We start from the raw sequence: 26,213 nt of genomic DNA on the forward strand, positions 1-26,213 counted from the left end.
ACAATCGCTTCAGAACTGGACAGACTGGTATCCCTGAAGATTATTGGACTTGGTGTTATACTGTGATGATTACGTGTTCCCTTAATATTTTTGAGCAGTGTATTTTAAAAGACATTGAGTTTAAAACATTTCACTTATTTACTGCTTCATTGTCAAGTTTGATGAGACCACACCTAGTGGGCCTACCAGAGTATGTCTGGCTTTTGTGTGGAAGCTGCTGGAAGCCCATATTCAAATTGGAAGTAGATGTATAGATAGCGTATATCAGAGATGACGCTATGACATGAAGATAGATTACAGTAAATGGTTACTGGAGTCAATTTGCAGATCACATTAATGTAATCTTTTGTTCTATTTTGCTAATTATATTGAAGGTGTAAGCAGATATTTGTTTAATCTAAGCACTAGTTAGAGTACCCAGTGTATTCTCAATAATGGTGTTCTTACATTAATGTGAAGAAAAGTGTGACAGATTGTTGCTAATAGTTCATCCTGAACAGCATTTGTTTCTGGGAAGGAGTCCCACCATCAGGCTCCATCAGTACTTTTTAAAATACATTTGAATAACTAAGCAGGAACTCTTTTCCACAGTGACTTCAGTACTCACAACCATAAAGATTTGATGTCATCAAACCTTTTAAAAGAACAGGCTTTTTTAAACATATCATTATTTTAGTTGATGTTTTGATGCCAACATCTCAGAAGACATTGAGGGAAAAGATATACTGTCATGAAAACATGGGACAGAAGATTCTTCCTTTTACTTCAACAAGGACATCATTGATGTAGTTATGCACCATGTTTGGTATCTCAGTTTAAGTTCAGCAGACAGGTAAGAGGTCTTCCAAATGATGCAGATATCCACAGGTGTCTGCAGCCATAAATGCGGAGTGGTGGAGAGGAGAGGCTGTGTGGAAAGAAATAGGTGAGCCACCAGTGATATCCATACAGTTACAATACAAAAGCACTGCACATAACGGTGTGAAATAATGTTTTATCACAGTAGCCAACCTGAAGTTTACTGTAGCGCTCCGATTGACTTAAGCATTCCCTCCAGCTTCCCACTCTTGTCCAGGGCTGAAACGTCACTGCCCCCGCCAACACACTCCTCACCGATGAACACTCGTGGCACCTTGAAACATGCACACACAAATTAACCTTAAAACATGCACACACATTCATACTGATCATTGGGCAGCAGCTGTATTATTAAAATGTTAAGGGGCCGCAGAAAAAGGCAGCGCAAGTACTGCCTTCCTTTTCTATACATGGCCTGTTTCCTGAATCATTGTGATTCCCTAGCAAACATAGGTTAGTATGCGTGGGAACATGATTTGGAAACTGAAAATGATTTTACTAAATGTTTAATGGTTCTTAATGAAAAACTGCCGACTGCTAGGCCTACAACAAATACGAAATATGCTTTATTACAAAATACAGTATATATAAATTGAATGACAAAGCATGGGTAATTATAAAACAACACAGGCGTTTACTCACCGTCCTTGCACCTGTTATGTTATTTAAATAATCCTGGATTTCACTCATGTCATCACGTCCAGAAATGTCTATAAATTCCAAGTGTCCAGATTTGAATCCATACTTTGACAAAACATTTTTAGCCGTTACACAATATGGGCACGACGGTTTTAGAAACACGACTACTTTATCTCCTTTAATCTTGCCGGCAACAAATTCCTGAGCCATGTTGTTGTTCAGAGATCAATAGGGTTATGCAGAGTGATCTTCGACAGACTATAAAATTAAATTGTTAAGAGTTGTCAAACTGGCAGCGAAGCCACTATGGTCAACGAGCAAGATTCACAGAAATAAAGCAGGCCTAGGAAGTTCACGAAAGTGGGTTGGACCTTATAACCACGTCAGCTCAAGTTTCATTTTCAGTTTCCAAATCATGAAATTTAAATCAGGGGTTAAACACAGGTGTCTGCAGCCATGTCGCAGAAGCAACCTTCCTTTTCGACTTTTTTGGAAAGGAAAGAAAAAGGTGTAGTGGTCTCTGAATTTTTTCCGGAGCTGTATATATATATTTATACATTCATTGAGTTTAACCCCTGATTAATATGTACATATCCGTGGGGAGAACAAGTATGACAGTGCAGATTATCCTCCACTGGCAGTGTTGGGTGGACTGTTCAAGACGTTTTCCATAGACAAGGAAGGTAGGCTAAGCAACCTGTTGCGGGAGATTTGAGGGAACAAACAGGGCCCAGACCCGCCTGACCACCGAGCATTCAACAAGTAGGCCTATATAGTCTGCATTTAACTGTGTTATGTGCTGTCTGTACATACATTCTGCAGGCAGCCATGATCAGTCACCCAAGAGATGTATTTTGCAGTGGTGACTGACATTTATCCATTACCTGTTGCACGGCCACAGCTGAGCTTGGCTATCAGAGGGGCATGGTGTCCATGGAGATAATGAGGCCCATTATGACTTTATACTTAAGATTAATCTAAATTAATAAATCGTAATTGTCTTGCAATGTGCACATTTAATTCTGTTAACTTCCACAATGTAGTAATATAGCTTTTAAGCATTTGCTTCAAACAACCCCGGTAGGTGACTGGTTGGATTTAGCTATTCCTTCTGCCACAATGAAACTGGTATTTACTGCTCCATCACTCTGGGTTTGCCTTTGAAAACATTGTTTGCTGTTGTACATGGCCCTTTTATTAATCAGCCACCTATTGTTGTCTCTCTGCTGTCTACCTAAGTACCCTTAATGTCTACAGTGTCTTGTCTCATGGCATATTATGTTATATAATTACAGACGGATCCTGCAGATTTTTTTTTCGTGTTTCAAATCCAACTTATATTGATGTTGATGTACCTGGTGGGTCGTTCGAATAGCTTTTTGTTTAACGTTGGCAACAGAATCATATTGACGAAAGGAGCGGTTATTTTTGCTACTTTTTTAAGCATTAATGAAACCAAATTTAAGCTACACATTTATTTACTAAATGTTGAATATATGCACTGCAATAGTGGGGAGAAATAATATGTTCCATAATTAGGATAAGTAAGATGTAACCAATTTGACGCACATTTCAGATGATTTTCTACCAACTTTTTTTGCAACAATCAGACATTGTTTAAAGCACGTTGGAGTGTGCAATTCTGAGTAACAAACACAAATTAAAAGAAAACCAACACATTTCTTATCAATACAAATCAGTCAGTCAATCAATAATCGCACCTTATCATTCCTCCTTTGCACCTTTGCCCAGTAGAGTCCGCCCTATATCCAGAAATGATAAAGCTCTCCAGCCGCCAATAGTGAACAAATGCGAGACGGTAAATAAACATTTACCGTCTCGCATTACTTGACGTGAATACAACCAATCTAAGTGGCTATTCCCGGTATTGCGTTTACAACGTCTAACTGAAACAAAAAATGGTCTGGGTTGTATTTTCTGTTATGTTTTATCAACAAAAGCTACTAAACAGACGTCCGTCGGCTAAGTCGGAGGAGGTGCTTCTGCAATATGTGAATCGGAGTCGGCTCGTTTTCAAGACTCAGATCAGCATGCCAGTGTCATGTTGAAATAGAAATAAACATCTTATCTGTATTATACTGTGTTCATGATCCACATCGACGTTAAGTGCTGTTCTTTACGTGATGTTCGTGTAATTAAACTAAAAACACCCTAATGACAGTGCCTCCCAAACCACACGAGTAAATTGTCGAAGTTTGTGAGTAGCAACTGCAGGGACCCTCCCACAAGTATTTAACACTTGTGACCTTTGATCGCATGGTGTTTTTCAAGTTTGTCAGACTCTTTTTATACCCAAAATGCAATACACTTCACATTTAGTGTGGACTTTAAGAACCATTTAATTTCTTGTTTTTTGTTCAAAGACAAAAATACCCTCAAACTCATCTCTGGACCTCGTAGTCAGCTCCACTCCATTTTTCCATCAGAGACTGATTTAGTAAAGGGACACCAGGTGGGACCAATTAATGTTGCAGTAGAACAGAAAACCATCTGGTTCCGGCCCTCGTAGGGTAAGAGTTGATCACCACTGGTCTAGAATAAAGGTATTGCACTCTATTCCTTGGAGGCATATGAAACACTTATGGTTTTTGTTTCTACTCAATATTTAATTGCTGGCACCCAGTGTCCCAACTCTGAATGAGTCCCTTATTGGAAGGAGAAAATGAAGTGTTTCTGACCTCCAGGATGGGAATTGAATGGCCCTGGCCAAGATAATCCATAATGTAAGAAAATCACATCATAATCAGCCTCTGAGCCTTCCCCTTTTTCAATGAAATGTCTTTCTAGTTATTTGGTGTTAATTGTGATGTTTGTCCTGGCTGTGTGTGCTTCTATGCAAAGTTGGTAAATCCTTTCTTGTAGAACAACACTGAATCCATCTTGCAAGACACATGAGAGATTTTTTTTGAAGGGGTTTCACTATGATTGAGATCACAGGTGCCCAAGCTGCCACAGGTAGCCGCTAGAGCACAAGGCAAGGCAACCAAATTCCATTTCTAATCCCTGCAAACATGGGCGGTGCTGGCCAATTGTATCCCTCCGTGGGAAACCCTGAGCTAATCCGCAAGCTCGGTGTGCTTGTTCAAAGAACTCTATTTTCCTAAAATCTGAACATAGCCTGAACAAAATATATTTTGGGGGAAATAAATTAATAATTGAGGAATATGCAGGTGGCAACCTCAAACAATCAGGAATGTAGTGCCTTTTCTTTAAAAACTGCAAAGACCAACGTTTCACAACATCTTGATCCGACAAAAATGATCCGCTCGCAGGTGACCATTGGCTTTATATTCCCCCACATGATAATATACAATTATGGCCAAAAGTATGTGGGCACCCTACCATCACACATATATGAGCTTGTTGGACATCCCATTCCAAAACCATGGGCATTCATATGGAGTTGGCCCCCCTTTGCAGCTATAACAACTGCTACTATTCTGGGAATGCCTTCCACAAAACTTTGGAGTGCCTCATCCAAAAGGTGTTCAGTGGGGTTGAGGTCAGGCCACTGTACAGGCCAATCGAGTTCCTCCACATCAATCTCATCAAACCATGTCTTTAAGGACCCCATTTAGTGCACAGGGCACAGTCATACTGGAACAGGAAAGGGCGTTCCCCAAACTGTTGCCTGAACTTTGTATTCCGTAGCATGAAGATGACCCTTCACTTTTGTGGATTGAGTCAGAACACTGAGTCAGAACATAACTGCAAACTTTATATCATATAAGACAGAGGAAACAACAAAGTTTCAGTCAGATGGTGGGAACGGCAAAGCGCTGGTGAGATACCTTAAAAACAGTGAACTGTGCTGCCTGCGTACCACCGAATGATCACCTTCCCCTGTTAACAAACCCTCCCCTTTGCTAAAGCTGTGCTGATCTTTCTCGATTCCATCTGTTTTAGGCTAAAAGACAATCCTGACTTTCCACTCTAGTTGAACATTGTTGTACAGTAGACCAGACTTAAAAGCACTTATTCTTTAGATAGAGCTATGGCTTCAACATATGGTATTAACCGTTTTGGTTTCATTTATGGTACCTCATGATCATCCCATAATGTTTATTATGTAAAGACCATTGTTGGTGTGATGAAAAGTTAATTGAGACATTCTTCACGGAACACAGCACTACTAAAGCTGCTAATCTTATAGATGAAGAGGATAATGAAACCCCACCCAAACAACGGAAATGTCACGGTAATTCACGGGGAAAAGGTTTGACCCTCACTGACCCTCAACAAAACGACTTTTATGTGAATTTCACATTTCAGTAAATAGAGTATATGGGTATGACGCTTGTATCTCATCCTAAAAAATCCACTGCATTGCAGCCAACAACAGCTACACCCACTGATTACTTTATGCTATCTAGCTATGCTACCAGCATATATGAATGGTGGTTAGGTGTTAGCTGCCTGTTTGTTGGACTGCAGCAGAGATGGTTGTCGTTCTGGCAGATTCTTCCATCTCTGCAGGGAAATTGAGGTGGATATTGGGTTCTTGGTCACCTCCCTGACCAAGGCCGTGTTGCTTAGTTTGGCCTGACAAGCATCTCTAGGAAGAGTCTGCGTGGTTCAAAACTTCTCCCATTTCATAATAGTAGAGTCTACTGTGCTCTGGAGGACTTTCGACAGAGAGCTCTTTGGACTTCATGGCTTTGGTTTATGCTCTGACATTGTGAAATGCTGACCTTAAATAGACAGGTATGTGCTTTTATAAATCATGTCCAATAATTTTGTCTGCCATTTCATTTGACCTCCAGTTAAATTTTAGAGACATCTCAAGGATAGTAAAGGATGCATTTGAGCTCAATTTGGAGTGTCATAGCGAAGCTTCTCAGTATTTACAAATGATTTGTTGCTATGACTGTGATCTGTTGTTGTTTATATGCTTTTGTTTATTTGAGTTTAGATTACCAATGCAAAATTAAAAGCAATATTGCAATGTATTCCGTTTGTTATTCCAATTACCTGCACACCCGAACAAGACCACATTTCTAACTGAGCTGTTATTTATATAATTTTTAAAATGAGCCTTCTAAATTGCCTTTTTACAAAAACACTTTGGAAAATACTTCAGGCCTGTGAAATGAAATCACAAAAAACACAAGAAAAAGTTTCAATATTTTTAGATGAAACAGAAATGCTGCCGTCTCTGGCTGCATCTTGCTTACTTCATATGTAATATATGTCTATCCAACCCACATCTGGGACATGGGCATGGCGGAAATGAGCTCAAGAAACATGCCTGGGGGTCTGTCTTGGAAGAGAAAGGAAAGACGGATAATGAAAGACAGACAGAAATAGTGGGGGGATCGAAGCAAGGGAAGGAAGGGGCCACGCATGCATGTGTGTCTTCACACTGCCCGTTGACTGGTAACGGGTCACAGCAGTTGGCACTCCGTCTGTGGTGGGATTGAGCGACGGGCCAACTGAATCACTGCTGTACCCTCATCCCTCGCTCCGCTCCCTGGTATGAATGCCTAGAAGAGACACTCAGATTCATTTTCAACATGCGACGGGCCAACTGAATCACTGCTGTACCCTCATCCCTCGCTCCGCTCCCTGGTATGAATGCCTAGAAGAGACACTCAGATTCATTTTCAACATGCGACGGGCCAACTGAATCACTGCTGTACCCTCATCCCTCGCTCCGCTCCCTGGTATGAATGCCTAGAAGAGACACCCAGATTAATTTTCAACATGCGACGGGCCAACTGAATCACTGCTGTACCCTCATCCCTCGCTCCGCTCCCATGGTATGAATGCCTAGAAGAGACACTCAGATTAATTTTCAACATGCTCAGCCTTGTGAGTCAGGGTGGTGCTATCTTTGTCCATGCAGCCCCCGGGGACAGAGGGGCATTATTATCACAGGCGCTGTAAGTTCACAGTGAGTCGGTGGCAGCCTGCCAGGGGACGGGAGGTACCGGGAGCACAGCCGGTGGCGATGGTAATAATGCAGAGCGGAGGTTAGGGTCAGAGGTCAAACATGACGGAGGAGGTGGTGGGACAGGGATAGTAAAATTAGATTGAAGTGGGGGGGGTAGGTATGTTGTGCTAGGAGCCATAGGCCGGTGGCTGGGGTTTGTTGACAGATAACATTCATCCAGTCCCCCTGAGGGTGTGGTAGGGGGAGCCGTATAGGAAGGATCCGGGCCTGGTTGCCTCATAGCAGGGAACATCAGCTTACGAGTGTTTTAACGATGCGTCGTTACTACAACAAACGCAAACATCAGGCAGAGCAAAGATTTCCCAAGTGCGTCGTTTGACCATGTGTTGATACTAACAGGTACAGAAGAAAAGCACTGAAACAAATTCTGGAGAATTTTGAGACTTTATAACCTGTTGTTAGATGATTCCTCACCCTGAAAGTAGTCCATGAGCCAAGATAAACTGTAACCAATGGTTCAGTTCTCTGCCAATGACAGCTTCAGCTATATTTAGCCAATCAAGCTAAAACTCTATTAAAGATATGGCGGCATCTTAGCAGGGACAAATGGCCTTTTATCGAGTCCACCAGTGGGCTGCCCTTATTTTGATGTATTTCTTTTCTGAAATCGGAAATTGTTGTTTAGGTTCTATGTCTGAAGAAGCATGTTACTTTGGTAATGTATAATAACTGAATGGGATGGAAAAGTTTTGGTGCCCACATAAATAGGATAAATAACACTTGTATCATTTCAAGGAAAAATATTCCACACTGACTAAAATTAAAACCTATTTAAATCGTTGTACAGCATAATGGTATCTTTCAGGTTGATAAGGTAAATCTTTACTGGTGCGGAGTTGTTTTGTGATTCCAATCGATTTTTAGCAAGTAGTGGATGAAGTCAGCTTGCAAGCTTGGAATGGAATGCACATATATCTAGATCGTAAATGGAACTATCATCCGTCCCACAGACATTAAAAATACATTATTTTTGCATTGTAATGTAAGAAAGGATGTCTGCAGTAATAGTGGAAAGATTGTGTTCCTTCAGAATCTCTACTGGTCAACAGAAAGTGCACCACCTTCTTTTGTCAAATGGAAGAATGGCACCCTCCCTCTGATCCATCTTCATCATAAGACACATGTTCATCTCTCCTCAAACAAGCAATGGCAGACAAGGGCAAGCGTAATACCCTCTGCTATTTCCTGCTTGCTGTTATTCACTCAATTTCTGTTCAAGTGACAAAGCAAGCACTCAAACGTGTAGGGAATCGTTGTAAAATATTTATTTCTCCAGTCTTTTAAACATCCGAAAATATTGTTTTTACAACTTTTTTTAAGCTGGTCGAGCAAAAGTGAAAGTACAACTTACCTTCTGTGGACAGTTGGTTTGAATGGGTTGTTGCTGTAATTCAGGTAACTTGAACAAGGTGGGAACATCTGAGAGATTTCCCCTTTATATATATTACACAAAACCACAGATTTTGCTCATTATTGTTGTTACACATCATGAAACATTCCTTAGGCAGTAGCTGGCAAAATATGACTTATGATTAAATATTACAGGTATTAGATATTGACCCCCCCCCCCCCCCCCCCCGCCAGGATCAATATCGAATAGCTGACAAAAAAAGCTTGGAAAATATTGTGTGTGGTGATGCTATCATCAAGAGAGCACTCAGGGAACAGCAAGAGAATAACAGCCAGCAAGAGAACAAACTCCTTAAAAAAATCACCATGTAACCTGCGCCAAGAGAGGGAAAATATGTTGGTCCATGTTTACACTAATGTTTGAGATGCCCCCATTTTGGCCAATCGGATCATGTCTCCTTGTTCCCTCACCCCGCCTAGAAACAACAGTTCAAAATGGAGCCACCAGTGGAACGGACTGTGAGATGAGGCCCAGGGGCAGCTGACTCACTGCTTCAAGACTGCTTTGACAATCCAAGTGGGAGAATTAAAACATTAAACCACAGACTAAATTATGTCAAATCTGCATTATTACAATGCAGTTACTTGTTGTTCCAAAGGATTTGACTACTTAAAATAAGGTGCATTTTGAGAAGTACTTGTAAGGAATTTGTACTTGCAATATAAACTATATTACCTATCTGGTCCAAATTTTTAATACTTCTGGAAATGCAATCCAATTGGGAAAATGAACCTTAGTACACCCCATAATACATGTAAAAACTCTATAAATAAAATGTAATTTCAGCCAAATGATACTCTTTGTTTTTAGTGCTACCAACAAAATTGACTGCAGATATATTTTGGATGGTGCACATTCATAGGTGAGTAATTGGAGTCCCTTGAGCAAAGTACATAATCTCTCAGACACCTATTATTCATCCATCAAGCATGAATGTTCCGTGCCAGGCTAGCAATGGTTCTGTTCTTCTAAAATGATTGAAATACAATCGATTTTGATATTTGGCATATACTGAACATTTTATGAGGTACATTTAAGTCACGGTTTAACAATCCATGTCTAAGGACTAGATGGCCGGACATCTCTGTCAAACGTTTACCTGGTTCTGGTGCTGATCTAGATGTTCTTGTGCTTGCAGCCCACAGCCCAACTGGTTGGTTTTCTATGTTAGCCAAAACAATTTGGGCATTCAAAGGCTTTGCCCTTCTTTGGCCTAATTTGCAATTTTCTATGGATTAAAAAAAAAAGAATCTTACTGGAGAATGCAGATTTAAAAAAACATATCAAGCATTTGAAAAGGTCCTAGGAGTATGATGTCATCCTGGGGAGGATAAGCTGGCCAATCAGTGTTTACTTGCATTAATGTTTTTAAATGATAAATACGCTCTGGTTGTTTGTGTTTGCCAAATCAATTCCGGCCTAGGAAATCTGCCTTTTAACTTACTTAATTGTCATTATGGGGGAAAAACGACCTTCCCCATACTGTAAGTAGTTATTGGTAATATTTCTTAGAAAGGAAAACTATTTTGCTTATATTGTAAGTTAATATAGTTACAATTCTATATAAATCTGAAAAAAAACGGATTATTTTATATTACGTTTCTCATTTGTGTTCGTTGATTATCCTCACCCTATATCATTTATTTCTATATTGGGGGATCCTTGCAATTGGACAAGCATAAAGTGAGGAAGACAAAGCATTTCAGCAAACCGTGCAGCGCGACAGTGCATGTGTCAACACATTCGAGCACGAAAGCGTTTTTGAAGCCCCCGGCGAGTTACATAACATCAGAAACCAGCGCAACTTTGCAAGCCAGGCAAGCCCAGTCCGTGCTAATAAACGGCTCACACACCCCCTTCACAATCCCCTTCTCCGATAGGTCTAGTCAGAGATGAAAAAAACATTAACGAGGGCTTTAAAAAGATCCACATAGTTCTGTCCATCAGTAAAGTCTGGTCACTAGACCAGGGTACGTTCGCCACATTCTCTATTCTGACCCACGCTTTCTTCTCATCTCCGGGAAGACGCAAATCAAAGTTCTTAGGTATTTCTTGTTGACTAAAACCCAAACTTGAAAATGCCCAGCAAGAGGAAGAAGAACAAGCGCCGCATGAGGAGGGTGGTAAGTGCGCTCCACCCGGGTTTCCATCAGGTTTACCGGTGTATAATTTAACCTCTGATTTTCTAATTTTTATAATTTAACCCTAAATGTTCCCCTCCACCGCGGCAATTAGTGAGCATTTATGATTTCATCCATTTCAGTTGAACTAACATCAGACAAAATGGACAGGATAAATAATTGTGACCAAGTCTCTTCAATTGTTTTTGAAACCCAAACTACAGTCATGCATTTTTAAACCAACTGGACATCTGCGATCAAACCACTGCCAATTTGTCTCTCATTTAATAATTTCCTAGTTATCCACTACATTCCATCCCAGTGCATGACGGGCACCTTTGCATTGGTTCGTTAAGCAGTTTATATCATCGGTCCGTTGCCATTCGTAAAGTTGCCCACGTTTGACCAACAAGATTCATGCGTGAAGTTTGATCGTGATTTGTAGCCTTCTAGGCCAAATAGATAATCTGTACATGTGACATAAACAGTGACACGGTCATGCTATTATATACATTTTGTTAATTTGATTTTAATGTGCATCACTCTAATATTGGCCCCTATTGCGTTCAACATCGCTTACGTGCAACTTAACGTTTAACCTACGTAACTAACGTATTAATTTAACGTTCGTTCACCACATTTAAAGTATTATTTTTTAAACATCTATATTGTGCATTCAGATGTGAGGTAGGATGAGATGAAAGTAGCACGTTAACATGAAGCAGACCAGATAAGTCTTCCTAGTTTCCCCCTCCGGCACACAATAATTATGTACTCAACTATGGGAACTTTCATGAATTTTTGATTGTGTTGGCCTAATCTACAAATCACAAAAAATCACTTTCCGTAGCACCTTGCATTATTAACATTAGCATTATTAACATTCTCCTAGGACTGTCATAGTTCTGCAATAAGCCACCTAACACTGTACACACAGATTCCCTGCAAATACTTCTCATTATGGTGATGCAGTTCTCCTAAATACCCTCCCCCAGTTCTGGCCCTTAACTCAAACCATGGCTGTATTTGGTATTGAATTGTAGGCATGCCCTCCGCCAGACAGTTTTTTTAGGGCCTGCGCAATCTTTGAAACCTCTCAGAGAAGGCCAGATAAAAATGTATCCTAAATCAGTTATAGTGCCTTTGTGCTCAGGAAGGGAAGGCACTTTGTAGCTGATTGATGGTGTGAGCATGTTCTGCTTCAGTGCATTTCTTAATTTTTTTTTTTTTACATGTTCCTCAGCTCATTCATAATATTTTCTCCAGTTTATAATAAAAAAAATGTCAGTGCCGGTAAATACTCTTAAAACCCCTTCTATTTTCCTGCTCAAAACTCCTATTCAATCATATGAAGTACGAAGGGGCAGAGTTGTTTTGACAGACCAAAGGCACAACAGTTTTTGTGTGTACACACACTAGGCTTATGCATTTGGTGGCTGTGAAAACTTTGCTGGCTGGTCGGCCCTCTCTAGCAGCTAACAAGGCATAGGGTGTGATTATAACGCGATTATAAACTGATTATAATACGACTATGATGTGATTAGTTCACTGTCTGCCTGTGGGGGCCCATCCGGAGACCAGAGCCCTGCTGACTTGCAGGTTTCGGTCCCGCCTGACTTCACCCGTCAGAATCACTCAGATTCAGCTAATTTATCACCATTATCCAACCTGCCCCCCCCCCCCCCATTCCCCCACTGATTGGTACCATAGCCCAAAGGTTTAGTCCTCTGTCCTCGCTGAAAAAACATGTTGGTCCTAGTTTGGCATCCCTGGTATTTCATGTAATAGAAAAGCTCTTCTCCCTTCAAACTTCAGCTAGACAAGGAATTCGACAACAAACAGGCCTCTGGCTGCATTACCTTCAGCCAGCCATCCCCATGTTTTATCGAGCCAATGTTTATCAAATGCAGCACAATTTAAAGAAAGTTTTATCTGAAAAAAAACTCTTCTCTGACTCTCTGTCTCTCTGTCTGATTGCAGCAGGCCCAGAGGAGAGTCCTGGAGGATCAACACGTTGCTGGAACTGGCACTGGCAAAGGGACCCCAGGGGTGTCGGCAATGTCGGCACCCCCTGAAATATCCAAATGTCCCCCACTTGCACCCCCCAAAAAACCCTCAAATTGTCCCCTGCTTGTCCGCCCTCCTAAAATATCCAAATGTCCCCCACTAGCCCCCCCCCTAAAAACGTCGAATTGTCCTCCCCTTGTCCGCCCCCCTGAAATATCAAAATGTCCCCCACTTATCCCCACCCCCAAAGCATCGAAGTGTCCTCCCCTGACCCCCCCCCTTCCGGTAGTAAAGGTTCCAGTTGTAGAGCCGCTGACCCCAGTCAAAGTACCGGAGCCTGAGCAAGTGTTGGCAGCTGTAGAAAGTGTAGTGATACCACATGAGGTTAACCGTGAAGCCCCCGTGGAGGTTGAAAAAGCTCCTGTTGAGGTTGCAAAAGCCCCAGTTGAGGTTGAAAAAGCCCCAGTCGAGGTTGAAGTTGCCCAGGTGGAGATTGAAAAAGCCCCAGTCGAGGTTGAAGTTGCCCAGGTGGAGATTGAAAAAGCCCCAGTCGAGGTTGAAGTTGCCCAGGTGGAGATTGAAAAAGCCCCAATTGAGGTTGATGCAGCGCCAGTGGAGGTTGAAGCAGCGCCAGTGGAGGTTGAAGTTGCGCCACTGGAGGTTGTTGCCCCACATAAAACTCCAGATGTGGTGGATGGCCTGGTTGTTGCACTAGTTGAGTTTGAAGCCACAGAAGAAGTGCCAGTTGAGTCCCAAATAATAGAAGTGGAAGTGCCAGCAGAAGCTTCAGTAGAGCACGCTACAGGAGAAATGGCAGCAATGCAGGAAGTTGACGAACGCGTGATTCCAAAAACAGTGCCATTAACAGAGGTAAGGACCATCTCTCCTGTACAGAATTTGTTTGCGGATGGAGAGGATAAAGGTTCAGGTGACCCAATTACTGTGCAACCTCAATACATCCATTTTGACTATTACATCCATTTGAGGTTTTACATGTACACATAATTAACTATGTAGAGAATAAGAATGACCTCTCTTATTGTCACACTACAATTTACAGTAACACACACTTCGGTTGTGTGAGAGCGATTAAGTAAGATTAAATTACATTTGGATAGTGCTGTGTTAGGGTTTTGTAATGAATTAGCTAACACTTCTGCTACATATTACTTGGTATTGCTTCTGGGTAACCCTTCAATGGGGTTAACATCCTATGTACGTAAAATGTTGGTGGTAGGATCTGCCATTATGGTAACTGTTTGAATTCTGTCACTGTTTGGGTGTGTTTTACTCTGTCCTCTGTTAGAAATCTTGCTGATATGTGATAACAGGTCTGTGATAATATGTGAGTGTGGAGATAGAAATTAAGGGGTTGTGATTATATGACCTGGGCTCGCGGTCAGCCCATGAAGGGAAGAGCTGCACAGTCTGACAACCCAGGTAGTTGTTTAACGCTTTGATCCCTCAACTTAACCTCTTCCCGTCCCTCTTTACAGGATGAGCCAGACACACACACCAGCTTCGCATTCAGTATCAGAGTAGCCAACCACTCAGTATCAAAATAGCTTTATTTAGTTGGAAAGATATGCACCTCCTTGTAATCTGCATAGGAGGGCTGAGATGTGTGCATACATGCCATAACCATGGTGCTGGCAGAGAAAGGCCGGACATCAGATGTCTCTGGTCAGTCAGCTGGTTACAGTGTCTTCAGTGGTCAGTGGTGTAAGTAGTCAGGACACTGGATGTTACTGTAGAGACACAGGTGAGCCACCCTTTCTCACAGGGGATGTGGTCATCTTATCCTGGAGGGAGTGGGCGGGGCATTTGGAGACAGAACATTTTGTACCAGGCAGCTTTTCTCTCAGCTCCAGTTGCTCCCCCTACCCCTTTCCTGCTCCTTCCTGCTTGGGTGTTTGCTTGTGGGGCCCCTATAAATTTACACTTTCTGCCTGGCATGAGATTTTACTGGAGGACGGGGAAGTGGAGTTTTGAGGAGGGCAGTGTGTTGCCAGGACTGATTTCTACAAATTTCTCTTGGCCTATATATAATGTGCAAGCTATTTATTTACTGGTGTGGAAGCGCAGATGTTAGTTATTTCTAGCTTAGCAATGGGGAGATGTTTCTTTCCAACAAAAGCATTGTGGGAGCTCAGATGTTCTAGGTGGGGTGTTCAGCAGGCAGATTGAATAATCAGTGTTATAACCCAGGGGCTGAGGACCACGTTTTTCTCAGAACTTTTCCTACAGACTGGCTAGCCTGGAGCTTCTGTTATATTTGCATATCACCTACTGCACTAGACAGATATTTTTGTTACCTTTACCTCCCTCTGCTATACAAGAGACTACAGAACAGGATATTCTCGTGAATTAGTGCCTGCAAAACTTATAATGTATGATAGTAGTCTACCTAACTGAGCTGACAAGGGTTGTATAAAAAGGAAATTATAGTCCCACTAAGTGTAAACCTGATGTGATGGTGTACCGCTGCAGAATGCTTTGGTAGCCATGCTGGTTGAGTGTGCCTTGAGTTCATAATAAATCACAAAGAGAAATCCAAAATGTTGACTTATCAGACCAAAGGACAGATTTCCAGCTGTCTATTGTCCATTTTGCCTGTTTTGGGCCAAGCAAGTCTCTTCTTATTGGTGTCCCTCGGTTGTGGATTCTTTACAGCAAGGCTACTTTGAAGAATCTACTTAATGAAAGGTATTTTGGTAATTTTCACAATTTTTGGGTTACTACATGATTCCATATGTATAATTGTATAGTTTTGATGTGTTCACTATTATTCCACAATGTGGAAAATAGAAACATCTAAGAATTACCTTATGTGCATAAGAGGATCTTCAGGGTCTTCAGTCTGGAGGGAGAGAAGGTTTTGGTATAGTCTGAGTCACTTCCACAGCTTCGTAAAAATGATGTTTCTTCAGAGTTTAATGAGGTCACGCCTCCCAAAATTCATGTGTTAAATAATTTCTCTAGTTTGCTCTCTGAATATTCAGTTAGTAGCACCGGGGTGGCATTAACCTCTGTAAGCATTTTTATAGAATAATGCAATAAACAAAATGGCTGCAAGGAAGGGTTGTTTGTACTAGGGACGTTATGTCCATTATATTATGTGAGGGAGTTGAACTGTGCCCTGTCAGTTAGGGCTTCGCTTAGATCAGTTCTGTACATTTAGAACCTCCTACTAATGTGGTCTATGAGACAGTAGAGCTGCGACCAGACCAGTTTGGTACATGTGGTTCCGCGCCTCGCAATGGCAAGGGGAGGATATGGCTGCAGCTGTGTGAATAAAGGCTGCCAGGGCTTAGTGCTTCAGTAAATGGTAGGTCTGTTGCCAGAGTTCCTCACTTCCCCTGCACAGCTCTACCCAAGCCAACAAAGTTTCTCCATTGTTAAATATTTCTTTCTACAGATGTCTCGTCCCGGTAACATAACATGATAAAGTAAGGCTGATGACCTCACTGGCCTTGTGTAAGAAAGGGGTGTGATTTCTATATTTGACCAAGTTATCTTTTAGTCAACTACTGAACTGGGTGGGGGCGTTTTGTTAAGGAGCTATTATTGGTGACTTGCTGATAGATAGGTCACATTCCTCACATTACTGGGTGACTGTCCTCTTTAACCCAGGGGCAAAAGTAGAGCACCATATTTTTGATTTGGCCTGTGTAGACTTTACATTGGAGGATATGCACCAGTCCCAGAAACTGTACATTACTTTGTGCGACGGCACTGTTAACATACTGTAGACAGATGTTGGTAAACACAGTTAACAAAACAGTTTGTGTTCACCACTGAGCGTGCAAGTTGTCACTTAAGCATGGCAAGCAGGGACAGACCATTTGACAAAACATGTTGCACAGGAGACTGAGGGCTAGTTGTGGGGAAAGGTGGAGGGCAAAGATGGCTGCCCTGGTGTGTTTTCCCAGAGCATCCATCTTGAGCTCATAATAGATCTTTGTTCTCTGCTCCCTGCCGGCCATGCAGAGTTAGAGTGGTGAAGGGTCTGTGCTGTTATTTAATTGACTGTAATGTTACTGCATGTTGCGTTAAATCCCCCCCCCCCCCAAACACACACACACACACACACAGCTGACACAAAGCCAGCTCTGACAGAGGTGTCGGCATCCCTATTCTGTATTCCCATGGAAGGCTTATGGTCTCTTAAAGTATGACCTTGCCTTTTTCAGACATGGGTGACAAACATTTGGGCACCACCTACCTATCGTTTCTAAACTAAATACCATTATGTAGTAGTCAGAACTGAAAGGTGCACTCTGTAGAATCCTGGCTCGACCATTTACATGACTGAGTTTAAACAATGACACAACGTGTCTCCTCCTCGTCTTCCCTTGCCAAACAAGACGGGAATAGTGTTAGCTAGTCCTGGGCGGTGTGGGCCGGAGTGATAGTGCTGTGTTTAATGTGAGAATGGGGACACTACAAGTCAATGCAAACTGGTAGATGGAGGGTGAGAAAGTATAAATGGAGAGTGTCTCAGGCACGCCAAACAATTTTGTGGAAAGAATAATTAAAACATACATTTATAACATTGACAGCAGTTGTCAACTTGTCATTCACGCTTGTAGTTATGCAAGTAGTACATTAGCAGTAAAGTCTTACATATGGCCCCTGGCTAAATTGCTGAAACCTAGACTTGAAATGAACGTGTCCAAACCAAAGTGACTCGGCTGCTCAACCTCTCAGTATGGGGCTAGGCTGAACTTCATAACCATTTGCGTATGGACCGCTTTCTGTGATAGCAGACATTGTTTCTTGAGAGCGATGCACATCATTTAGTTGCAGAATGGAAGGGACGTCTATTGGCGACACCCACACGGAGCAGAACAAGAAACCAGGCAAGCCTAGTTCAGCCGACCCGCAACAGAAGTGTCAGTCAGTCAGTCACCCACTCCAGGAAGGCCTGGAGATGACATTGCTATTTTTTCATATCACAGATTGTCAGTCCTTGAATTCATAGCTCTATGAATTTAAAAGTGGTTACATATCTCTAGCCACATCATGTACCTAGTTAACAAAAAGTGGAGAGGTGACCATTTATTGTTCAAGCAGCTGATTCAAAAATTATTGTTAGCAAATGCCAACACCAGAAATGTTTTGTAATATCCGCTTGTATCTAGGCTAGTTTGAACGGGTGCAGAAGGCACGGGCTGGTCTTTCTACACCAAAAGGAACGCAAATCCATCCCTAATGTCAGTGTGTCGTGTACCGAGAAGGGATCTGTAGCAGTGTGGGAATATGTCCTGTACATTTATAACGGCTCCTTTCTCTTCACCTTTTCTAGGACGCACCCATCCCCGAAGCTCCCGTTTTGGCGCCTGCTGAATTTGAGGTAAACCCCAAGTAGAACTACTCCTCCCCCCTTCTACCTCCAGCTCACTGAACTCTGTCGCTGAACACGCTGAACCTGTCAAACAGCCGACTTGTGTCCCCCCCCCCCCCACACACATTCTCCCACAAACCTGCTGTTGTTCAAACATTGCTGAGGTTGTGCAGCGTTGGTCAGAACAAAGCATCAGACTTACTAACACAGAAAAGTCTTACTGATATTACAGTGCCACAGTATAGTCAACTAGTTCCCGTCCTCTTGCATTTAGCTGGTCCATTAATGGACATAGAACCCTCTTAGTTTATAAATGTCCTGACAAACTCCCTGTCATCCCTATTCAGGTCAAAGAGTCGGCCGCCATTACAACAGAGATCACCCAGGTAAAATGAAAATGATGTATAATGCATGCAGATCTAGTCCAGGTGATCCCAAACCAGTCTGTGGTGAATATGTGAGTGTTTCAGTGGTAATCTGTGCATATCACCACTGTCTTTTTAGATGTATGACCAGCAGTCGCTCTCAGCAGAGGTGGAGGCTGAAATAGTTTCAGTGGTTCAAGTGGAGGTAGAGAAAGAGCCAGACCCAGAGCCCACTGTTGAGGCTGAGGCTGCCCCTGTAATAAAAGCTGATGTTCAACCTGAAGAGGCGGTGGCTAAAGCAGAGTCTGGTCCTGTGGTCGAAGCAGAGTGCATTCCTATAAAGCCAGAACCAGAGGTTGTTGTCAAAGCCGATGCTAGCCCTGCAGTAAAAGCTGAAGTTCAACCTGAAGAGGCAGTGGTAAAAGCAGAGCCCAGTTCTGTGGTAGAAACACAGCCCATTCTTGTAATGGCAGAATCAGTGCCTGTGGTCAAGGCTGAATGCTGTCCCTTAGAAGCTGAAGTTCAACCTGAAGAAGGATTGGTAAAAGCAGAGCCCAGTTCTGTGGTAGAAACACAGCCCATTCCTGTAATGGCAGAATCAGTGCCTGTGGTTAAGGCCGAAGCTGCCCCTGTAGTAAAAGCTGAAGTTCAACCTGAAGAGGCGGTTGTTAAAGCTGAGTCCAGTCTTGCGGTCAAAACAGAGGCCCTTGCTGTAAAGCCACAACAGGAGCCTGTGGTCAAGGCAGAAGCTAACCTTGTAGCAGAAGCCGAAGTTGAACCTGAAGAGGTGGTGATCAAAGCAGAGGTATATTTCCTCTTTTTCTTTAACAGTTTAACGAAAGCATTGTGATCATTCATATTCTTCACTGAGTCATTTATTCTCTTCAGGTTGAGCCTGTCAAGACAGTGGCAGCTGAGGAGGTTCAAGTGGTAAGCTTACATCTCCACTGTATGTTTGTTAATATCTGCTCAATGCAGCCTGGGTTTTCAAGCAACTTTCTGAGTAGGAAAAGTTATAACTAGCCGTGATTTCTGTAAGATTGACTGAATGTAAAATCCAATGCCGCATCATAGACATTTGAAGAGAAAATCTAAACTGTGATTTCGCATTTATACATTTTGATTATGGATTCATCAATTGTTAAAAATACATTTGTTTTTAACACTTTCTTTATTATATCTAGTACACTGACACGGAATTGTTTTTACATTAAGTTATAACATGGGACATCAAGCAAATTCATTTTCTATTTTAGGACACACATTGGGGTTATTGGAAACAACTGACATTATGTTGCACAAGTCAGGAGATCTCTTAGGCTGGTAAACTGAAGATTGATATATATTTCACATATTACGTAGATAATTGTAATGTAAAATTCTAGAATGTGACAATACTCAAATTCGGTCTAATTTTGTACGAAATTTAAATTGTGCATCACGTCCATGCAATCGCTATACCTTTACTTAACCATGTGGTACTGTAGGCGGCTTAAAAAAGTTGGTCTTAAATAACACAATATGTGCTACATCGTTGATGTAGGGAAAATTAGGGGTAATCATTGAAATTGGGGAAACTATTGTATTTGTTATGGTGTATTATAATTTTTCTGACATTTTGGCCACTTAGAAAATTCCAGTGAAGTGGTAACACCCAGAATGGCCCAAAGCGTCATACTAAAGGCCCATGGACCACACCCTCTCATGCAATGCAATCTCGTTCACAAGGAATGCATTTTAAGGTTGACAAACATTTAGAATTTCGTGTGAAAAAATAAACTTGTCTGCTACTGGCCAATTAACATTAATGTGGGTGTGGTTTTGACCAAATTTCTACAGAACTGCATCTTGGAAAATCAGGTTATTATGGTACAAAGGGTCCTAATCACACCAGTATTTAATGAAAGCATATTCACAATGACCACACGGTGGCGCTATTGAACGAAGCAAACTTTACAAGCTTATAGTCTGGGGCATGAAAGCTTATAAATCAGACACCAATAATCATGTTATAATGCTGATGTGAATGTAAAAGAACAAAATAATACGTAACATGCAAAAAGATTGTTTGGCCAAATGTTGGTGCCATTTGCTGCCACACTGTGATATCTCATGATCGGTCTCACTCAATGTGATTACATTTGACATGCATGCTCCAGGTTTTGAATTTAGCTAGTGTATAAACTATGGTTAAGGTTGGCCACATGGGGGCTCCATTGGACACAAAAGAACATCCACGCAACATCTGGTGCATTTCGGACATTTGGTGCACTTGTCTGCCAACGCAATTGTTTAAGTTTAATAAGGACAATATTGGGTGTATGCGGATCCCTGCCATCACTGTTGGCAGGCAGCATTTGTAATTCCCTACGATTTAACATTAACTGAATCATTGACTTGATTATATAAGCTACATTTCCAGTTACACAAGTGGTTTCTTTTCATCTTTTTATTTAGTTGTCTCATTGACAGGATATTACTTCATTGTGGTGGGACTATTTCTGTCTGTAGTTTCCACTGTCTAGAATAAAGCCAACTTAACATGATAACAGGGTCAGGTCAGTAGGTGTAAATATTTTATTAATGACAAAAGTGCTTTTTTTTCATCCAGTTAGTTTTTTTATTTTGTTTTTTCTTTAGCTCAGAGCTCCATTAAATCTCCTGTAAGTAGGGTGTTAATGATCCAGATGGGACATTTTAATGAAAAATATTATTAAATCAAGGCATGCTGCTATATGTAATGTACAGTTTTCTATTACAATTCTAGTGGGACAAATGCCTCCAAAAATAAAGTTTGCTTGAAATACAATTCTTCAATTACTTGAAGTACATACTTATAGGTTGAAATTTACATAGAGATATGCACATTGTCCCGTCAAGTAAAAACCAAATGATAAATGCAAGGCTTTGTGGGATAACTGGGTCAGGCAAGTCTTTTTCTGTGCACACAGACCCTTTGATCAAAGATGGCCCGAGTCCTGCCTGTATTAACCAATGGTAGATGTCCTAATTCTTGCTCTGGCATCAACCTGACTAAACCTTCTCCAACCCATTGCTTTCAGGTGATAAAAAATATCCTGGAAACGCTGGAGCCTGTGGAAGCTATATTTAAAGATGCCCCTGTAGCCAAGGTTGCTACCGCAAAGCCTGTTGTAGAGGTGAGGCTGACTGATGCATTGAGCCTTGTCGTCCCTTTGCCTCATCTCGCCATGTCAGTGTCACTAATGAAAGTAAAGTGGAAGTACATCTGAAAGTTGCACCTATGCGTAACACCATCTGCTCTGTCCAGGCTGCGGCCGACCCTGTCGCTGACACAGGGGCCGGCGACTTCGTCGTTGTGGAGCCCGCCCCCATCGTGAAGGCGGCCTTGACCACGCCAGCCGCTGAGGAGCAGGTGACGTTAAGGCTTCAGTCGTGAACGGACACACACCTACAGCGTGTTGGCCTCACCTCAAGTTTGACCGAGTGTCATCTCTGTTCAGGTGCTCGCAGCCCCTCGTGACGAATCGAAAGCCCCATCAGAGTCACGGAGCAACGTGGCCTCGGCCCCTGAGACCACCCTTGTCACAGCCGATGAAGTCATTGACGTAAGTCCCCGCGTTTCTCTCTTCAGAGACTAAGGTGTCCAGTGTCTGGTGTCATATCGTAGGCATGACACGCATAAACCCCTTGGAAAGAAAAACAGCCGAAAGGTGGCTGTTCGCGGCTGGGTCCCTACAGACCTGTAGCACTCACCTCTGTCATCATAAAAATATCTCAGTGCCCGGTTCTGTCCCATCTGGCGCCTGCTGTACCATAACTGACACCTCCCCACAAGCCACTGCATTTGGCCTGCAGCACCAACAGGTCTGACGGCTAGGCTGTACACACTAACACTTCCACAGCCCAAGGATGTGTGCAGGGATACTGTGTGAGGAGCTCTCCGTTCAGCAGCATCTTCCCAGAACTACTACATCGCTTAAAGCCGACGGAGACACGGCGACTGTGACCATCGGTCCGGCTCGCATTCATATACCCTCGGCTATGTGTATGGGGAAACCAAACTGAGGGGGCGTGACTTTCCACCTGACGGGGCAGCGCCCCCATTTGCCCCCCCGCCCCGCCCCCGAATTTCTAGGCACCATCATCTGGGAGGGAGGACAACATCAGTAAGAAGTCATCCCGGCGGAGGTTCCACTCCACCTTGAACTCCTCCATCAGAGGTTTTGGTCTGCATGTGCCTACTTGCAGGGATTAACTGAAGTAACATGATATAATCTACAGAAAGGTCAATGCCACCTGTGGACAAGTACAGGTCAATCATGACAGAAGTCCGTTTTCTTGCCCTCATTTTCCGGGCATCTTTCCTACAGAGACTGGTAAGACTGTGAGCATCACGTCAAGACCCCTCCCCAAACTGGAAACCCCCTATCTACACTCAAAACACTGGTCATCTCCCTGCACGTGGCCATACAACACGGACAATGTGGCACATCATCTGTAAATCCATGCGTATTACTGCATAAAATATCCCGTCAACTTGGCGTAGGTTGTGCATGTTGTCCCTGAATTTTGTCTACCACTACTGGCACCATTATACCAAGTAGAGTCTGGGATTTGAGTATTTAAACATTCTAAGCAATGACATTTCAATTCTGGTTGTGGTTCCTGTGACCCCGTTGTCTGGTTGGTCTCAGGAAGCGATGTGTAATGTGAAAGAGGTGGCAAAGATGGGGGAGTGAAATGACACACTTCCTTCCCAAAGAAGCTGCTGGTCAGACTTAAACAGTAATTACCTATTAGCGTTTGCATCTACCCTTACTAACTTTAAACACATACTGAGTATAATAACTCAAATCAGCTCTTTGTGCAATCTCACTGCTATTTTAAGCACTTACATACAGTATCTCACAAAAGTGAGTATTTTTGCAAATATTTGATTGTATCTTTTCATGTGACAACACTGAAGAAATGACACTTTGCTACAGTGTAAAGTTGTGAGTGTACATCAAACACTTGGGTATAGGCTATCCTCTCTCATGACGCATTTAGATGCTCTGGCACATTTTCACATGGGTTTTCCCTACTTTCCTATATGGGTTTTCTGTCGGCCATGTTTGGGTCACTGCTGTTATGTTTTCACAGTCTGTTCATTCCTTGCTCTGGACTCTTCCAGCACTTTAAATAGCGTTGGGTATATTCAGTACTGACTTGACTGAGCGCATTTCCTTTCACAGACTAAAGAGGAAATTGAAGCCGCGGTGGAAATTGAGGTAGAAAAGGATGAAAAAAAAGCCTCTGATGTCCTTCCTGGAGATTTGTCCTCCCCACAGCCTATCATCTCAGAACTGCAGTGTCACGCTCAGCTTGCAACTGTGCCCGCCCCCATGGTATAAGGACCTATAGTGACCCTACTGTCTTTACTCTCCCAACCTATTTTGTTAAGTCTTCACAAGTAATTACAAATCCACCACTCTTTTTTCTTACATACACCCCATCCGTGTTCTTCAGGAAATCCCAGCACAGGTACCGCAGAACGGACACATGGCAGCCGAGGTGACCATGGAGGGATAGATCTATGCAGGTGATTTTTTTTGGTTATATCAACCTGGTCGGGAGCTGCGAGATAATGGTGAAAATAAAGTGGTACACTGCAAATTCAGGATCGTAGTAAGGACTAGAGAAAAATTTTCCATACCAAGGGTCATGACCCCATTTCGGGTTTTGAAAATAGGTTTGAGAGAAACAGAAGTATACATTTTTCCATATTAACCGTGCAAGCATCTGCTTTCCACAAAATGCCGTTATTCTTCTGTTTTCCTCAAAACAATTCTCCACTTTATAGGTTAAAGCAACATTCCATTCTTCATAAATAATATGCAACTTTAGATCCTGTTAAAACAAAGGGGAACAAACTAAGCAATGAATCCGACTGGGAAAGGAGGAGGGTCATTAATGTTTTTTGTACATAGACGATTATATACAATTGCTGCTCAATCTTCCACGATGCATTGCAAACTTCAGATTTCAGTATTTAAGGCTACATATTCTAAAGCCCGCATTTACACACAAGTCTGAATTTTTGCATGAGGTATAAATTGCCACTGACATTCTGTTAACGTTTCTGTCTCTCGACAGATTTCCTCAGTCTGTGTGAAGGACTGAAGAAAGAGTCACGGGGGAGTCGACCAGCAAATCTTCCCTTTAATCTTTTAGGGCTTAAAGGGACTGCTATAATATGTTAGACATCTAACACAGTGCCTTTCTTGCTCGGGGTTACAAAATAATCAAACTGTTTTAAAATCTAGGCAAGTCAATACGCATTTGGTTTTGACAGTTTGGAATCAAATGATGGCTGCTTTCCTAGATCTTTGTGTCCCAGTGCACGCATTTAGATTGACTGTAAATGGCATACATCGGTGGTATGCTGTAAAACTGATGAATGTGGCATTGGATTGTCTTCATTTGTGGACCATGTTTGTATGGAAGAGGGATATTTCCTATTTTAGTCTGATTTGACATGTTGGGTTCTTTTGTCAATGGACATTATTAGATTTTACCTAGGTCGCCTCGTCCTTCTGCTTACCCCCAATGTGGTTACCTTAGTTTTGTCACAGGATTGTATGACACGGCTCGATATTCTTTACTGTAGTGTCAATGTGTCTGCAGTCCAGTTGGCAAATGTCCTGCACAATGTGAAACTGTGGGATGTTTTTCAGGTCCTCTGACCAGATGCCCACAACATTTAATTTACAACTCTGTCAAATCTGCTTATACCTAGATTCGAGTAGGTGGCTTGTAGATCTTTTAGTTGTTTTTATTTTTCCAATTCTGTTTTCTTTAGAAACAATGTTGTACATCTGCATTTTGTGTTTCACTGTTTTGTGCTCTGGAAGAGACCATGAGATGTTGACATGTAATTAATGAGCTAAGTTGGAATTCATTCATCATTTGGAATAAAAGGTAATACTCACCGTGATTCAGCTGGCTTGTTTGACTGGTTTCCCAGTCGCTCCTGATGAAAGGCATCACTATAACATGATGATGCCACTGCCATGGTTTGCCTTAGGGATGTTCTCACAGAGATGAGCAGTGTTGGCTTTCTACCGCGCAGTTTTTATTTTAGGTCCAACGGTCATCTGATCAGAGACCCTTTAGCCATGGCTTCGCTGTGACCTCCACATGCCTTAGGATGTTACAGATCTTTAGCAACAGGTTTTTCCAACTTCAAGCATTCCTGTGAAATAGCTGAAATATGGCCAGTTTCGCCCCTCCTGGCTGTGAAACTCCACAGCTCATTCAGTTACCAGGTGCCTCTTGGTGGCGTCTGTGGTCACCACCAACCTCCTTGCATGGTCACACGGTTTCAGTAGACGGCCTGACAGGCTGAATCATGGTTGTGTCATTCTTTGAGAACCAACTTTGATGGATCTAAGTAACAGTTTGTCCCTACAAGTGTAGTCACCTTGTGTCTTTGTGGAAGGTGCTTCCACACGGGTGGAACTCCTGGTCC

General features: G+C 42.3%; 2 protein-coding genes across 5 annotated transcripts; one reads left to right on the plus strand and one right to left on the minus strand.

Annotated features, from left to right (window-relative positions):
• Nucleotides 1-657: 657 nt before the first annotated feature.
• On the minus strand, nt 658-1,842 carry LOC105014469 (glutaredoxin-1-like). The gene is given in 3 exon segments (NM_001311003.1): nt 658-907; nt 1,012-1,132; nt 1,501-1,842. Coding segments are annotated over 2 exon segments (321 nt in total). The 5' UTR covers nt 1,708-1,842; the 3' UTR covers nt 658-907; nt 1,012-1,018.
• An 8,970-nt stretch (nt 1,843-10,812) lies between these two features.
• On the plus strand, nt 10,813-25,679 carry si:dkey-164f24.2 (magnetosome-associated protein MamJ). 4 transcript variants are annotated; one of them, XM_029124646.2, is made up of 12 exons: nt 10,817-11,005; nt 12,983-13,879; nt 18,318-18,365; nt 18,704-18,742; nt 18,861-19,526; nt 19,610-19,651; nt 21,784-21,879; nt 22,011-22,115; nt 22,204-22,308; nt 23,938-24,090; nt 24,212-24,284; nt 24,839-25,679. In XM_029124646.2, the coding sequence occupies exons 1-11, from the start codon at nt 10,961-10,963 to the stop codon at nt 24,272-24,274; spliced, it is 2,259 nt and encodes a 752-aa protein (XP_028980479.2). In that variant the 5' UTR covers nt 10,817-10,960; the 3' UTR covers nt 24,275-24,284; nt 24,839-25,679. The 4 variants fall into 4 exon arrangements, with proteins under 4 accessions (XP_028980481.2, XP_028980479.2, XP_028980480.2 ...); XM_029124647.2 differs by having other exon boundaries at nt 19,610-19,642; XM_034296451.1 differs by lacking the exon at nt 12,983-13,879.
• Nucleotides 25,680-26,213: the final 534 nt, after the last annotated feature.

The sequence above is a fragment of the Esox lucius genome, chromosome 13 (assembly GCF_011004845.1).
Source record: "Esox lucius isolate fEsoLuc1 chromosome 13, fEsoLuc1.pri, whole genome shotgun sequence".
Lineage (NCBI taxonomy): Eukaryota > Metazoa > Chordata > Actinopteri > Esociformes > Esocidae > Esox > Esox lucius.

Coding starts and splice junctions, on each gene's coding strand:
- si:dkey-164f24.2 (XM_029124646.2), top strand. CDS start 10,961: ATGCCCAGCAAGAGGAAGAAGAACAAGCGCCGCATGAGGAGGGTG. Junction 19,527..19,609: donor AGGTGGTGATCAAAGCAGAG/GTATATTTCCTC, acceptor TATTCTCTTCAG/GTTGAGCCTGTCAAGACAGT. Junction 22,309..23,937: donor CAGCCGATGAAGTCATTGAC/GTAAGTCCCCGC, acceptor TTCCTTTCACAG/ACTAAAGAGGAAATTGAAGC.